The 18,144-nt window shown below is 39.4% G+C and overlaps 1 protein-coding gene across 2 annotated transcripts in view; it reads right to left on the reverse strand.

Moving 5' to 3' along the window:
• Nucleotides 1–1,962: 1,962 nt before the first annotated feature.
• The window catches only part of mfhas1 (multifunctional ROCO family signaling regulator 1), a 33,268-nt gene continuing 17,086 nt past the window's right edge, over nucleotides 1,963–18,144 (reverse strand). The window contains exons 2-3 of one of the 2 annotated variants that reach the window (XM_067423249.1): nucleotides 3,454–3,817; nucleotides 1,963–3,335 (exon numbers count right to left, since the gene is read on the reverse strand). In XM_067423249.1, coding sequence (XP_067279350.1) covers nucleotides 3,687–3,817 — 131 coding nt within the window. In that variant the 3' untranslated portion in view covers nucleotides 1,963–3,335; nucleotides 3,454–3,686. Of the gene's footprint in view, nucleotides 3,336–3,423; nucleotides 3,818–18,144 lie in introns of both variants that reach the window. The other variant, XM_067423248.1, reaches the window with a different exon arrangement.

Consider the following 18,144-nt stretch of genomic DNA (forward strand, 5'->3'; position numbering starts at 1 on the left):
CCATTCTAATCGTTCAATTATTCGTGTAATGTATTCAAACAGGGAAAACGTGTTTGGTCGCGTCTAACTTGATCTCTGTTTGGTACCTAATGAATGAACTGGGCTTAGTAGGCTAACGTTAAAGGAATTCTCCACCGCGTTTTTATATAAAACTGTGTTATTCCCTTAACTAAAACGAGTTGATACATAACTTACCTCTCTCGTGTTCCCGCACTTAATCTCTGACGCGCGGTGACCTGATAGCATTTGGCTTAGCCCAATATGGTAGGCTACCGAACAGAGATCAAGTTAAGCGACCAAACACATCCAAGTTTTCCCTATTTAAATACAGTTACAGGAATAGTTGAACGACCTGGCGCTTTTCATAGCGGGTTAAAATGGAACTGTAATACTTACCCTCATGTCGTTACAAACCAAGACTTTAGTTCATTTGCGGAACACAAACAAATATATTTTTGATGAAATCTGAGAGCTCTCATTGACAGCAATTCAAGGTCCAGTATCAAAAACATTGTTAAAATAATCCATGTGACTCCAGTGGTTCAACCTTAATTTTATAAAGCGACAAAAATACTTTTTTTGCGCAAAAACAAAAATTATGACTATTCAACAATTTCGTTCTAGCCCGTGCCTGGCTCCTGTTCACGTGAGCACCGCATGTGTGCAGGATCTGCTATGACTTGTTTAAAGTTCATCAAAATCATAAATTGTATTGTTTTTTGTTTTTTTGTTTTTAAATGTGCATTTATAACATTCATAGTTTGCATTATATTTATTTTGCATCAAATTACAAAAAAAGTTACCACTCCTGTGAGAGTGTGTCTGTTGGAGAAATTGGTAAAAATTAACATCTTTCTCTCTTTTCACTGTCATTCACTGCTATAAAAGTTTACACAACTATGATGACTGTGATGACTTCAGCTCTGAGAAACTCGGAAATATGAAAAGGCTATAAAGGCATTATTTTTGTTTTTGTGCACTAAATTATTATAAGGTCTTATGGGTTTGGAACGACATGCGGGTAATATCAGAATTATCATTTTTGGGTGAACATCAGCCTAATAAACCAATAAATAAACATTTAAAGAGACATCACATCAGCACATATAAACCAGTAAGTTGCTGTGATGTTTGTCACTAATGTTATTCAAAGAACAGAAAACAGAGACATTGTTACTTTAATAAGGATTAATCTATATTTAATTTATTATTTATACAATAAGTCACAGTGCCTTATGTTTGATAATTTTTTTTCAATTTTTGTATATGTCCTACCTGTTGGCAAATATGACATTATGTGAAGATTGTTTGAAGTTAAATCTTATACCCTAATAAAATGTTGAAATTGATACAGCATTCAATTTTACTGTACGGTCGAATGTCTATAAATAGTATAGACTAATAATTAATTATATAGACATCAGTACCAGTAGACAATTTGTATCAGTGATACTGGCCTTCATTTATAAAAATGTCATTACAACAACTATTTAAAAATATTTTACATTTTTTAAGTACTTTACAAGTTGTTTCTACATAAAATTTGGACATTAACTGAAATGATTACAATATAAAAATATGTATTAAATAGGCTAGCTAGTTTTTTAATCGATTGACAGCACTATTAAAACAGATTCAGTTAGACGGTCTGGTGGTGAGACCCATGGTGAGACCGACTCTGGAACAGGAACTCGCGAGTTCAGGCACGAGCGCATTTAATTCTGAGACCACCAGCTTAGAAAGACGGTTATTGGCTAAGAGGTTTCGTCAAATATTTCTACTGTAATTATGACAACGCTGCTTGTTATCAAACTAAGTGTTGATATAATGAATTAACTTTGATTTACATTGTGATTCCAGAAGTCAAGAACAGTATTTTCTTCAAATTAATAGTTTTCCCCCAGTCAGTTCTCATGTAGGCCTACTTCCTGCAGTAACAAGAAAAAGTAAACAACAGCACAACCGTGTGGAAACCAGCCTTTATATTTGGTGTTTTTGTGGTCCTACAATGAGATTTTTTTTTTTTTTTTTAAATATAATTTAAAAAACAGTTTGTGGCTTTTACATTGAGCACAGTAGCCATGCACAATGCACAGTAAATAATGTGGGATACTGGTGACAGCTTATTAGCTTACAAAAATAAAATATTACGTACAAAAGTTTAAACCGTTCACAAAACATTACACGTATTGCAGATTCTCCCCTCTCCAAACAACAAAACAAAACAAAACAAACATTGAACAACACACAGTAGTTTCTAAGTATGAATCAGTTCTTATAAAAAAAGTCTTGCTTCTTTGTTCTACATAATGTGCACTTTTTAGAGAAATATGTACAATATGATTCAGACAATGCTTTTAAGAAACACAGTCTGTGAATTAAATACATACCAAATAACCTTACAATTAAGCAGATATGCTTACACAATATTCTTCAAGAGTGAAAAGACATCCTTGGCTGAATTATTGTACTTGTACCGTTTCTGTACATCACTATTTCTGGTCATGTATCCAAAACTGCATTTTATAAGAAAGTTTGAACATGCAAAAAAAACAATGTGACGATCATGAAAATCTTCCAGATGGCTGATACTTGTTTAAAATAATATCCTCATGCTATGGAACATGCTTATCTGTATAAGCACTGAAGTGTATGCGGGTATAAATGTATGTATAGAACGAAAGAAAGTCAGATAGACGGATGAGCAGACAAACGGATATGTATATAGACAGACAGATGAGTTTGTGTCAGTGGTTCAGGGAAACATTTTTACATCTTTGGCTGCACATATCAATAAAATCCTTCAAAACGTCACATCTTCTCCACCCAAAATTAGCAACGTGTAAGTGAGCAGAAAACCAATAAATAGATCCTGAAGATTTACGCCCAACAGTTCTTTCTTTTCATCTTCAATACGACTAAACCTCTCAAGAAGATTGCGCTATAGTGCATTTATATGTTATTTTATAATCCTTTATAGCATTTTAAATGCATGCATTTAAAGTACAATATCACTTAAAGCATCAATCTAACATCTAACGTCACTATTCAATGTCTGTCTTATGTCTGAGAGGAAACAAGTCCGTTCTCTTTCATTTTCTGTCAGTAGAACCAGCAGCACAAGATGTGGGTTCAGTCCAAGAGATGCAACAACTGGGAATGTCCAAGAACTTGCAGAGGAACTGCTCATCTTAGATTGAACTGAAAAGCTCCAAGCGTCAAGGAAGGCTCAGGGTGATTGAAAATTCTTTAGGTGTACATAGACAAAAACAGGATGTCAGTGCAAGTTTCTAATACTTTCAGTTTATCGTGTGTTGGCAGTCGGAGCTGAACACCTGAAAAAGAAGAGAACAGGACTAAAATGAGAAAAAAGACCCTAAATATGATTTTATACATTTTATATATAGATTAAAAATGTTATACCTGTAAATATGTCCTGATATGTTGACCTACCCATGACAAGCTTCCATTATAAACCTTCTATGCACTTGTCGGGTATCCAGTGGTCCATCATCTGCCTCAGATGAGGAATGAAAGGTAGAGGCAGCAGGAAAGTGGAGCGTACGCTTTTGCACGCACAAACACGTATACTTCTGTGTGTGTGCGCGCTTGTAAGATGTAGGGGAAAGAGGTGTAGCAGTCTGTGGAAGCCATTCACAAGCAGGGAAGTGCAGGTGAAGTCAATGTCATTTATGACTGGGGCTGACCACAGTCGGGGTTGGAGGGTAAACTAGCGCTACGTTGACCCGCTCCGAGCCGTTCTTGGGGCAGATGATCTCAGTAAGTCCCTCAGGTCGTGGCTGACTTAACAACTCGCCTATAAATGTCAAAGAAAAAAGATAAAATAGGTTTTGTTTAATTCACACTGATTTACACAATCTGCAATTTTGACATACAATATATACATAATATTAAAAAATTAAAAAATGACAGGCCTAATGTCTACTCCACAGTAACAGTTCATTTCAAATCAAACAATCGAAAATGTGAACTTGGTTCTGAAGGAGTGAGTCTGATTCAAAACACAACCCCGAGAGAGCTCAAGGCTGTTCCACAAATCTTTTTAAACTGGTCAATAAAATTAACCTGTTCATAAGAGCACATGGAGGTATTATTGCCGTTATTTTTTGATTTTGTTTTTTGTGTGTTGATGATATAATGAGCATTTCAGTGAAAATGATTTCACACGTTCACACTTACATCAAATTAAATAGAGTAAAGATTATGCGTATTTGGCGTGCTGTTTGGGGTGTAAGAATCCAAAATAATCAAAGATATTTGATATTTGACTTTGAACAAAGACATTTGTTTTACTGTGCTCCACCCCCCTCTCTCTTATCAGTGGGGCCGTTTGGGATTCCTAAAGACAAAGAGATGTTGAGGGCCTGTAGGCCAAATGTGTGCCTCACCTGTAGTACAGTGGGGGAAGTTTGGTCTGATTGGTCAGTTTGAATGTCTCAGGGTTTCACTCACATGGTCAAGGGATAGATAAAAGAAGATTGCAACTGTTGCTCTGGGTATTTTGCTCTGGCTGTCGCTTCTAGGGGCCTTCTTTGGCTCTTCTCTTTGCTCTCTTCTCTTTGTCTCTCTTTCTATCTCTCCCTATCTCTCAGGTATCATTCAATACATGCTGGGTACGATTAATGGTATAAGTTTTATCATCTCATTCATCTATTTTGTAACTATTTTAAGTGTAACCATAACCAGATTTTGTCATTAAATTATTTCAATTATAAATGATTTGCTAACTAGTTTTGATTTGGTAATCATTTTGAAGTGCTACCTATTGCAATACAATATAGTCACATTAAAGCAACGCTCTCCCACATATTTTGCTATTGTAACTGCGCTTATTTCCGTCGTTGGTATAAGTTGCAGTGGGTGGTTATAGACAAGAAATGTACAGTTTTCTACCATCACGCTGATAACGTTTCTTTAGTCGTTCGCCAACCCTGCAGTCAGAACCACTGTAGGCGATCCACCCTTACAGGGGGAGGGCTCCGGGCTCTGAATTTTGCCCGAACCCAGAGCAAAAAATAATAATATTGTAAATATTAAATATTGTATGCATCTATATTATGTATAATGTTTTATATATAACATATTTAAATCAATAGTTTTGTGTCCATACTTTTTTGATTGTCTTTCACAATGCTTTATGGGATTGTAGCTCTTTCCCTCGTTAAATTGGCCCCCGTTTGTCTTTTTCTCTTTACTCAAATGCTTTTTTTTCTTCTTCTAATCAACGTTTGTAATGTGATTCACCTTGTAACTGATTGGTCTGACAAAAGAATATTGCCAAAATCTGTACAGCCGCCCGCACATTTATTGTGTCATATTTGAGAACAATTTAGGCATGTTTATATTTACATAATCATATTAAGTGTTATTTTGTTCCAATTTGATCTATATTTTTCTTTAAATGTCTTAGTTATTTAACATTTTTACAAAGGCTGTGCTAAAGGAACGTCTTTTATACTATACCACAAGGTGGCGCTGTTTAACAAGCTTTTATCTGAGCGCGATTAGGAACTCTTGGGAAAAACACGACGGCTTACGGTAAAGGCTATAGACATGAAAGCTTATTTTATTGTATTATTTTAAACTCATTGATTCTCTGAAGAATCAATTCTAGCTCCCTTAATACTTTAGAAGAGCATCTGTATGCCTTTATGATTACGAAGTGGATTATGTCAGCTTGTCTTCAAAAAGCAAAAACTAGTGGTTTTTGAGCATAGACCGTAAAAAAAATAGAGGTTCAACGTCTTTTAATGTCTACGGCACAAAAACAAGTGCGTTAAGTTCGGCCTTAGAAGCCTGAATTGATAGGAGAGTCGCCCAGGTCTATAATTAGAGACTGTAATGAAGGATTCCAGTGTGCTAGTCAGCAAGCCAGTGAGCTAATGGGCACACTTTGAGTGCTTAAGGGGGATCAGACCAACCGCAGGAAGAAGACAAAGCATTACATCATGTGTCAGTCCAAGAGATTATAGACCACAGTCATCTACAGTGTGCTTCCATGTGACTTTGAATTTCGAAAAAGACACCAAAATGTTCTTAATTTCATCAGATCTCAGTGCATCTCATTTTCAAAACAACGATTTGAGTAACACTTTAGAATAATTGTCATTAGTTAACAACTACATTAGTTAACATGAACTAATAACTGCATTTATAAAGCATTTATTTATTTTGGTTAATTTCAACATAAACTAACACATTATTAAAATCTTGTTAACATTAGTAATGCACCGTGAACTAACATGAACAAACTATGAACAGCTGGACTTTTATTATAATGTTAACAAAAATGAACAAATACAGTAACAAATGTTCTGCTCATGTTAGTTAATACATTAACTAATGTTAACTAAGGACAATTCTTCTAAAGTGTTGCCAAGATTTATAACAATTAAGAAAATAGAAGAGGAAAAAAACTTGTGTGATGGCAACATGTTAATCTTTCAAATGAAAATGACTTTTTATATACTGCTGTACATACAGTGGCCCCAAAATTTATTCTGACACAAAAAGGAGGCATGAAGTGGAAAATGTGATCATCTTTTCTTGTCTATTGTGACGTAGATACGTGGTCGTACAGTCATTTTGAGTGCAGACGCTTCTCCACTGAGAAAAAAAAATGCAGAATGGGATTTTGTCCATAAGGAATTGACTGGATCTTAGAATAATGCTTTTTGCTAATTGAGGGGTAGGAAGTATTGTCCTGTCCTTGCACCAATCCATACATCATCAGAAAAGAGATGTTGCAATATTTTTAACCCAATAAAACTAAACCCAAAGTGTTTTTAGTAGGAGTATTAAGTGTTTCCCATCAATTCATCTCAAAATTTAATGCTGCTTAAAGGGATAGTTCACTTTGAAATTAAATTTTGATATGTTTTAGTTTACCTCATGGGCATCCGAGATGTAGGAGTATTTGTTTCCCCAGTAGTTTCAATTTTGATCATTTTAGGTCAAACTGTTCTTGTCTGTGCCTCACATAATGCAGGTCTATGGTATGCATTATGTGAGGCACAGACAAGAACGGTTTGACCTAAAATGATCAAAATTGAAACTACTGGGGAAACAAATACTCCTACATCTCGGATGCCCATGAGGTAAACTAAAACATATCAAAATTTAATTTCAAAGTGAACTATCCCTTTAATATACTATTTAATATTTAATGCAATTATGAAATTCATAAATCTTTAGGCATTACTTAAAGGGACACTTCACCCTAAAATTGTTGTCCATATAATATCAGTGAATTGCGACCAGTATCATGCTTTATTTTTAAAAAAATTAAAAAGGTGCAAAACCTCTACAGAGTCATCCCATGTACCGCTTGTCTGTGCTCTGGGGGTGCTCTGCACCCTATATGATAGGGTTTGATGAAAAGATTTATGAGACTACTAGCAGATAAAGGATAGTGTTGGTGTTGGTGAAATCTAAAATAGATTTTAGATAGAATGTCTTAAAAAAGATTGGATGTTTTTTTGTGTGTGTGAATTGATTAATTAGTGAGGAGATACATGCCAACAAAGCTGTCGGTCATGAGAGTTAACTTATTTTCATTGTGGTCCTTGATTGTAAAGATTTCAAAGAAGAATTGTGCGCACATCCAGCTAACTTTTTGCAGGTGCCAGATTAAATGAAGCATTTAACACGAAGTCAACAAGAATCTCAGCACACCGCCACTGCTGATCCAAAAGATTTATTTAAAAAGAAACAACATTTCGACTCAAAGTGTCTTCGTCAGGGTTGAAACGTTGTTTTTTCTTTTTAAATCAATCTTTGGGAGCAGCAGTGGCGGTGTGCATATTCTTGTTGACTTCCCCTTGATTTTAAAGAGTCAATGACATTTTGCGTTATCCTTGATAAATAAGTTGTACTGCAGTTCTATTGCTACTTTTCATATCAAACTCAAGCAATTCACTCAGTCTCACCCAGAAAAAAGCAGACAAGCTGTGATAAAAACACAAACAAACAAAAATCCTCCTTTTGTGGTCCATAAAAGATAGCATGGCATACGGCATTACAACAACACTGTTGTTAAGTAAATTGTGAATTAATTTTAATTTTAGGAAGAACCATCCCTTTAAGAGTTTTTGGAGGCAATGTAGATTCCTTTATTTGTGACCTAAGCACAGCTTTTATCAACCCCACAAAAGAACTATAAATAACCTGATCTGTATTGGTGATATAATGCATCAGCCACTGATATTGCCAAGATATGTCCTAATAACATCAGGTTTGATCTGGTTTTCAACAATAGAAAACCACAGACTGGATTGCTTTAATGCTTAAACTATATCTCCAAGGCTCTCCAGAAAAACCTCTCCCATGTCGGCAGGGAAGCAAATTATGCCATGAAGCTATTTACCGATACAGCTTCCTAAAAAGTAATGTGCAATTAGCTAAAACGATTAGACAAATGTGAAAATTTTCTGTGAAAACTCCTGGTTATGTACTTTGACACTTAAAATAACTGTGTGCACACCATCACAGCAGAGCGGCCTGACGGGTACACCACTTACGCCATTAGGCCTATTGATTTTCTGCCCTCCTTCGTTCTAAATAAAAGAGGAATTTAGTCACTCAGCTGAAAGATGAAGGCCAAAGCAAATTCAACAGCTAGAAATAGTTGTGTGAGATTAAAAAACAGTTACTGCTGATTATACATGTCTTCACAGTAGACACAGTGATTAGGAAATTAGTCAGCAGCCCCTTTAAGGAAATCAAAGGTGAGTGTTCTTGCTGATTCATGCACTAGTTATTATTACTTGCTCCTCCTCTAGTCTGGGTCATAGTGCTGCTAATACGTTTTGGAACGCAGTCATTTCTGGCATCAAAACGTAAGAAACTGCCTTCTTTCCTGACTTTTGCCCTGAATAACATTTCCAGGTTTGTTTATGCACTCAGGTCTGTTTGTTCCTCTGCCAGACTCTCCATTTCTGCATCACATACTTTTTGTTCTTGCTCTCTGAGGTGCATTATCAGGTCCTTAAAAGGTAAACTGCACTCCCCAGCAAAAGCTTCAAGTCAATACCACCATACAACAATCCCCAATAACCAAGAAAGGCTAGCAGGTTTATGGCTAAATCAGAAGAGCAATGAACTGTGATGAGCTATCAAGGCCTTTGCAAAGAACAACGATGCCTTATTTTAGCTGTCTGCTTATAAAATCAATACATTTCTTAAATCAAGAATTTACTAAGACTAAAAAGTTAGTCTTAGCAATATTTAATCTTCAGTACCTCATTTGATGCATTCAGATGCTATCAGTCACAATAAAATTGACTCGGATCATGTTTGATTTATCGATTTTTCACTTCCTGTGAAAGATGGAAAGCATAACATCATAAACCCAGGGTTCTCAGAAGCGGAACTTCTGTAGGTAATGTATGGAAACTATAACAATTTTGATTTTTGCATTTACATTTGCCCCAATAGCAAAAGAAAAAAAATTGATCTCTTTTTAATGACTTTCTAAAAGGAAAAAAAATTCAAGTCAAATGTGTTAATTCCTTGACTGTTGTATTAAAAATACATTGCAGTGATAACCAGGTTTCTGTAATATAATGCCAAGGTAATAAAACACGAAGTATAGTCTTATAAATGTACATTACATTTTTAAGAAATTAAAATATAAAAAAAAGTTTCCATCGTAGCACAAATCTCCTTATAAATCTGCTAAATGATCCAATCAATAAACAAACACCCTCCATTTTTCCTCATACAGCTCTAGGAAAACAAACTGCAAAGTAAAATGGTCTGCAAACACAAAACTGAATAAATATACTAGATAATATAGTATGCTTGAGAATAATTATCTTGTTCGTGCCTCTATTGTGAATGTCAGCAGCACACAATACACAAAGTGTTTAAAACATATTTTGATCTAAATGACCAGCAGAAGTTCCTCTTTTCGATGGAAAGACTTAAGTAATGAAAACAGGTAGGTCAGTGGTCTTGGGAGTGGGGAGTGTTGGCCACTGTAGGGGTTTACCTAAGGAAGCCTGGAGGCAAATAAAGGTCCCCCACCCCCATGACCCATTAGACTCCCCTAAGAGCCTTGAAGCTTTCTAAACAGGGTTACAGGTCATGTATCTGGTTAGCTATTTGAAGTCTGACGATCAACTTTGTTGGCTTGAAAGAATTTTAAAGTCCAAACATCCAGAATGACAATGTTGTGATGTGACAATCAGCTCAGTTGACTCGTTCAGTCCACAATTATTACTTATTAATGAGTGCCAGGGTGCAGAAAGACAGTGAATGGATTGATTCTACTTTTACTGCTTGAGAGAGAATGACACGACACATTAAAACGATACAGTGATCTAGTACATTTTTTACACTTGAAGCCCCAAAAGTGTACACACATGGGTTTAATTATATATATATGATTGTAGTGTCAATAAAAAAAAAATTCAGCAAGGATGTATTAAATTGATCAAAAGTGACAGCAAAGACACTTACATTGATACAAAAGATTTGCATTTTGAATAAATAATGTTCTTTTAAACTTTCCATTAACCACTTCAGCTCTGCACCCCCCCCCCCCCCCATCCCCCCTTGGACCCACCCGTGGGTCCAAAATTGCATCATAATCTTTTAAAAAAATCTAACTCACGGACCACAAAACTAGACATATATGGTATCATTTGAAAGATTAGAACCTCAGATTTCTTAATAACCCAATAACTTCTGCATTTATATTACATAGAAGAAAATAATACGTTCTGAATTCGACCCCCCCCCCCGCAATGACCCCCCCCCCCCTTGAATAAATCATGCAAATAATATAAAATTTCATATTTTTAATCACACAAACACACCTCAAGTCATATATCAAATGAAAGCTATCGGCCTCAGGAATATCGCAGAACAGTTAATTTCCCCGATCCAATAATTTTCAGTAAATTTATTATCTAAAGAATCACAAAGATTGAAATGACTCCTTTGAACAAGCAAACACGAGTCATATTCCTGTTCGGATCACAAACTCGTTGTAAAGCTACTAGCCTCAAACCCTATATCAGCTTGTTCCTTAGGTTGTTTGCTTCAAAATGAGACTATTTTTACATGTCTGTGAGCAAGCATGGCCAAATGACACTGTAAAATGTCACCGATGTCCAGATCAAAACATGTGATGCAGACAAATACTCTTATTATTGCTAGTTTTGATTATTGATGTTAGCCACGATTTTTGATGATGTCATTACATATTGCATCATGCTACAGAAAAGCTGAGAATCTCAGCTCTTTATAGACATGTGGATCATGATTATAGACCAATCAGAGCCCAAGATCTCCCTTTACAAAGTTGAAGAGGCGGAGCCTTCTTTTCGATTTCCTAGTGGCCAGTTTATGTCAATGCAGATGAGTAGGAGTTGTTAGACACTTTGGTCAGATAAATCTCAATAACTTTTATTTGCAAGGAGATAAAGAAAATTCTTTTCCCCCCTGTTTAGTGCCAATTTATAGAATCAAACTTCCAAAAAGCTTGGATCCCAAATTGATAAAAAAAATTGATTTTTAAATAAATAAATTAAAAATAAATCAAAATATTTATTTTTTATCTATGTTTATCATAAGATTGTGAATAAATACAATATAATATATGCAATATTCCACCACTGTGTTAAAATTTAGAGTTTTTTCTGTAAAATGTTTTTTCAATTTACTCCAATGCGCTCTTAAATTCAGATATCCCTAATTCTCAAAAAAATTCAAGATGTGCTGCAGAGCTGAAGTGGTTAATTGAAGAATCCTGAAGTAACATAACATCTTCCACAAAAATATTAAGCAGCACAAGTGCTTTTTAACACTAACAGTGGTCAGAATTTGTCTAAAACACCAAAACAGCATATTAGAATAATTTCTGATGGATCACCTGACACTGAAGACTGTCTACTTATTTGTCTTCTTCTCTCAGCTATCAATACAAACACATACCTTTACTGTTAACAGTAACAGGTGAAACATTGCCACTCAACACCTTGAGAAAGGCCAGAGCTTTTCAATAATTAAATCCTTTTCATTATAGAGGCCTAATCCTTTTACACACAATTCACTCATTGATGAGAGGTAAACCTGTCATTGATGAGAGGTAAACCTGCCCTGCACCTGGAGGCAGGGAGGACAAAAACGTGATCCTAGAGAGAATTAGTTACCTACACAATAAATCTCCAAACCCTGAATCTATAAACACTTCCATAAGGGCAGACTGCAGTTTAACATCCTGTACTCGCTGGGACAGGAAGCAGCAAAGAGAATGAAACAATTGGACACATCTCCATAACAAAGCCTACTGTTGCTACATTCAGTCATGGCATGTCTAGCTTCCACCTCACTCCTACAGTCTATTGCTCATACTTAAGATCGTGCATTCCAATGGCACATTCATCATCCGTTTTCTGAGAAATACATTTTTCACCAACAATCAGCCATACAATATAACCAAACCTCAATAACTAAAACAATATATTACATAAAAAGGGGATTTTTCAAAGGAGAAAAATGTAAATATTTGAGTCAGACATACCAGCATTTGATTTCATCATGATTTTAAAAAATAAATAAAATATACACACACTTCTGGGAAGGTGCGTTTATGGCAATTCTGGCAATTATGGCAATATGACCATTCTTCTAGAAGTGCATTTGTGAGGTCAGGCACTGATGTTGGACGAGAGTTCTAGCTCGCGATCTCCACTCTAATTCATCCCAAAGATGTTTTATCAGGTTTAGTTCAGAACTCTGTGCAGGCCAGTCAAGTTCCTCCACACAAAACTCGCTCATCCATGTCTTTATGGACCTTGCTTTATGCACTGGTGCACAGTTATGTTGGAACAGGAAGGGCCCAACCCCTGAAAAACATCACCATAATCCCCCATCCACAAAACTTTGCACTTGGCACAATGCAGACAGTAGAGTTTAGATTCCCTGCCCGAGCACGAACCTGACTAGGTCGGGTCGGGCCGAGATTCCCCGGCACCATCCTCGGGCCGGGCCCTTAATCAAGCATTTGTGATTTTTTTAATCATTAGTTTATTAGTCTAATTGGGTGGGCAGAAAGATATGCTATAATCAGAAATAATATATATTAGTCTAAAAGTCTAAAAATTAGTCTAAAAATTAAGAAAAAAAGAAATTAAAAAAAATGCACGTTTAACTCACATCTTGTGCAGTGAAGAGCTGCTCGCGTGAACACTGCATTTAGCTTAATTAAATATTTTGGTTTCAAATCGCTTAGTTTAAAAGTGGACATTTCAAGCTTTCTATACACATTTCTCATGTCTGTGAGGCAAGTAGCCTGCTGAGTTTAGGTTTATTTATGAGACACGCTCCAGTTTCATGAGCAATGAAAGCAATTATTCCCACGACTTCATGTCATGATTATAGTCTGCTATTTGCTTTTTATTTATTAAATCCAGGCAATTGGCCGAAGAAACCTTTATTAAAATTAAGATACAATTTAAACAAAACAAATGCTTTCTACAAAACAAAACTTAATATTAAACTAAATATTACCACCAAAATCATTTCTGACACACTTGCATCTTTGCGCTTATCATAATCAGATGAAATGTAAAAAGTAATATTATCATATTTAAACAAATATAAATGAAAACAAAAAACAAAGTTTAATGGCTACAACAAAGTAAGCTCCAGATAAATGTCTGAGACATCATTTTAACAGTGAGCGATTCATGAGCACGCGGCTCGTGATTCAGCTGCACAGTCACTCTGGAGAAAACAGTGATGTTATCAACTCATTTCAGTTTATCCATGTTAGTTTTCACATGAGTCACACTGGTCTGCTTCGCTGCACTCGGCTCATTACAGGCTCATTCCCATCAGAAGGGCCACGTATTAAAAATGTTCAGGTTGAAATCGGGCTCATAATTACAGTTAATGTGTCAGGCCGGGCTCAGACACAACGTGCACAGGCTCGGGGAGGGTCTGGCTTGATTTTTTGAGCCCGATCTAAGCTCTAGCAGACAGGCAAGTACCGTTCAACCACCAAATCCAGACTCATCCATCGGATTGCCAGTGAGAGAAGCGTGATTATCACTCCAGAGAACATGTCTCTACTCCTCTAGAGTCCAGTGGCGACGTGCTTTACACCACTGCATCTGACACTTTGCATTGCACTTGGTGATGTAAGGCTTGGATGCAGCTGCTCGGCCATGGAAACCCATTGCATGAAGCTCTCTACACACCGTTCAGGAGCTAATCTGAAGGCCACACGAAGTCTGTAGCTATTGACACTGCAGAAAGTTAGCGACTTCTGTACAGTGCCCCTCAGCATGCGCTGACCCCGCTCTGTGATTTTACATGGCCTAGCACTTCATGGGTGAGCTATTTATATAATTAGGGCCCTATAAAAATGTGTGTATTATATTAAATGCCAATATAATATGGTCCGATATATCATGCATCCCTTAAAAAATAAAATAAGGATGCAACTACTTTTATTAAGACCAAAGAGTCCAATGAGCTCCGTGTCTGTTACATCTTGAAAAAGACGCATTCCAAAACACAAAACACACATGCAGAAGACAAAAGCTTGTCTAGCCCTCCAGTCGCATTCCAGATATTTTCCAAAGCCGTTTTATCTTTAACGCATTCATGCTGTGACTCGCTCTGCGGCCCTTTGTGAAGTTTGAAATCTGGGTCAAAGACATCCTGGAATGCTTCATCTTTTTCCCCGAGTGTCCAGAGGATGTGGATTCACAAAGGTACTGCCAAAGTAAACTGCCTCCGGAATTAACAGCGTGTAGCTGACATAGCGCTTGTCATGCAGAAGTTCAGCTTGATTTATTGAATCGTTCACAGCAAAACGGAACAAAACCACACTGAGATTATTAGTGATTTTTTGAACCTATGCTTGATGCTCAAAATTGCTCAGTGGGTTTAAAAAACAAGGGAAAACTAACAATGTGCTGCAACTGTCTTTCTGCACCACATATGGTGGTATGCATCACTCATTTCTCACTGTTTGACCTCTAGCTCAGTGTGGTGGACGGTAAACAGTGATCAGGCGAGACTGCAGCGTGAACAGCAGGATGAGACGTGAGCAGCCACTCAAGGCCGGCGACTCGGACGGAGGATTAACGCTCTGAGTGATAAAGCACAAAGCGCGTCAGAGAGTGAATCAGGGTCATCCCCATGCACACACATGTACACACGTATACACACAGCTTATGCTGACACATAAATAGACTGAAGGGATGCTTAAAGGGGTCTTTGAACCTCTGAAACACCCTGGAAGTTTCATAGCTTAAAACATACTCTTTGCAAACAAAAGGGTTAACCAAACTTTTAAAAAATAGCTCATTGTGACATTGGGTGACCTGCGATATCACATGCACAACATCAGTTGCATATGACTGCCTCCAGAGTTAGACATTGACGAATAGTTATACAACACTGCACCATAGGCCCCGTCCACAGGAGTTAAGTCACTTAACGGCTAACATTAGCCCACACTGGATGTGAGTGTAGCATCATGTTAAAAGCATGTATAACTCATTACTGATGCGGTCTACATTAGATAGAGTAGATGCAAGTTCATTTTCTCACATACTCCACGCACTTGTGTCTGTCGACAACAGGACAAATGGAAGAGCAAAAGAACGTTTGCTTTGACGCGTTCAGTTTAAACAGCTAATTTGCATCTCCGTACAGGCTTCAGAAGGATCCCAGTAACGGATAAACGGATCGTTGTTGATCCGTATGGACCGGCACGCATGTGATTAACTGATCAATTGCAGATTTAACCGCAGTAGAGTGAAAGCTTATTTGCACGTTTTGTCCAAATAAGTCCATATCATTACAGTGGCTGTACAATAATTTTACAATGCAACGAAAATAGTTATTGTGCGCACAAAAATCAAAATAACGACTTTATCCACCAAGTTATTGACGTGAACTTGACACATGCGCGAGAATATGACGCAGCTCTACCGTTCGTTTCATGACCCAGAAGAGGAGGAGCGCCGCCTTTTATGGGTCTTGTGAGTGAGTCAGTGGAAAATGTACTGAATGCCAATGGAGGCCTTTCTGAAGCATTTCTCAGCCATCAGCTTTCAACAAAAATATCTTCATTTGTGTTCCGTAGATGAACGAAGGTCTTACGGGTGTCCAACGACATGAGGGTGAGTAATTAATGAAATAATTTTCCTTTTTGGGTGAACTAACCCTTTAAGCCGATTGTGCATAAAGAGGGTCGCACACCGGACGCGAAGCTCAGCAGCGCGTCTCAGGTATCGCACACCGGACGCGAAGCTTAGCAGCGCGTCTCAGGTATCTCACACCGGACGCAAAGCTCAGCGGCGCGTCTCAGGTATCTCACACCGGACGCAAAACTCAGCGGGGCGTCTCAGGTATCTCACACCGGACGCGAAGCTCAGCGGCGCGTCTCAGGTATCTCACACCGGACGCAAAGCTCAGCGGCGCGTCTCAGGTATCTCACACCGGACGCAAAGCTCAGCGGCGCGTCTCAGGTATCTCACACCGGACGCAAAACTCAGCGGGGCGTCTCAGGTATCTCACACCGGACGCAAAACTCAGCGGCGCGTCTCAGGTATCTCACACTGGACGCAAAACTCAGCGGCGCGTCTCAGGTATCTCACACCGGACGCAAAGCTCAGCGGCGCGTCTCAGGTATCTCACACCGGACGCAAAGCTCAGCGGCGCGTCTCAGGTATCTCACACCGGACGCAAAACTCAGCGGGGCGTCTCAGGTATCTCACACCGGACGCGAAGCTCAGCGGCGCGTCTCAGGTATCTCACACTGGACGCAAAGCTCAGCGGGGCGTCTCAGGTATCTCACACCGGCTTGATTTTGAATCGACTTCTGACAGAAGAGCTGCACGTTGAAATGAAAACCTTGAAATGGCGCTCTGTGGCCTGGCAGGATTTTAAACAACTTCCTGAGTCGCCGCATCTCAGCGGCGCGTCTCAGGTATCGCACACCGGACCCGAAGCTCAGCGGCGCGTCTCAGGCATCTCACATTGGACGCGAAGCTCAACGGCGCGTCTCAGGTATCTCACACCGGACGCGAAGCTCAGCGGCGCGTCTCAGGTATCTCACACCGGACGCGAAGCTCAGCGGCACGTCTCAGGTATCTCACACCGGACGCGAAGCTCAGCGGTGCGTCTCAGGTATCTCACACCGGACGCGAAGCTCAGCGGGGTGTCTCAGGTATCTCACACCGGCTTGATTTTGAATCGACTTCTGACAGAAGAGCTGCACGTTGAAATGAAAACCTTGAAATGGCGCTCTGTGGCCTGGCAGGATTTTAAACAACTTCCTGAGTCGCCGCATCTCAGCGGCGCGTCTCAGGTATCGCACACCGGACCCGAAGCTCAGCGGCGCGTCTCAGGCATCTCACATTGGACGCGAAGCTCAACGGCGCGTCTCAGGTATCTCACACCGGACGCGAAGCTCAGCGGCGCGTCTCAGGTATCTCACACCGGACGCGAAGCTCAGCGGCACGTCTCAGGTATCTCACACCGGACGCGAAGCTCAGCGGCGCGTCTCAGGTATCTCACACCGGACGCGAAGCTCAGCGGCGCGTCTCAGGTATCTCACACCGGACGCGAAGCTCAGCGGCGCGTCTCAGGTATCTCACACCGGATGCGAAGCTCAGCGGCGAGTCTCAGGTATCTCACACCGGATGGGGAAGCTCAGCGGCGCGTCTCAGGTATCTCACACCGGACGCGAAGCTCAGCGGCGCGTCTCAGGTATCTCACACCGGACGCGAAGCTCAGCGGCGCGTCTCAGGTATCTCACACCGGACGCGAAGCTCAGCGGCGCGTCTCAGGTATCGCACACCGGACGCGAAGCTCAGCGGCGCGTCTCAGGTATCGCACACCGGACGCGAAGCTCAGCGGCGCGTCTCAGGTATCTCACACCGGACGCGAAGCTCAGCGGCGCGTCTCAGGTATCTCACACCGGACGCGAAGCTCAGCGGCGCGTCTCAGGTATCTCACACCGGACGCAAAGCTCAGCGGCGCGTCTCAGGTATCTCACACCGGACGCAAAGCTCAGCGGCGCGTCTCAGGTATCTCACACCGGACGCAAAACTCAGCGGGGCGTCTCAGGTATCTCACACCGGACGCGAAGCT

Source organism: Pseudorasbora parva, chromosome 18 (genome assembly GCF_024679245.1).
Source record: "Pseudorasbora parva isolate DD20220531a chromosome 18, ASM2467924v1, whole genome shotgun sequence".
Classification (NCBI taxonomy): Eukaryota; Metazoa; Chordata; class Actinopteri; order Cypriniformes; family Gobionidae; genus Pseudorasbora; species Pseudorasbora parva.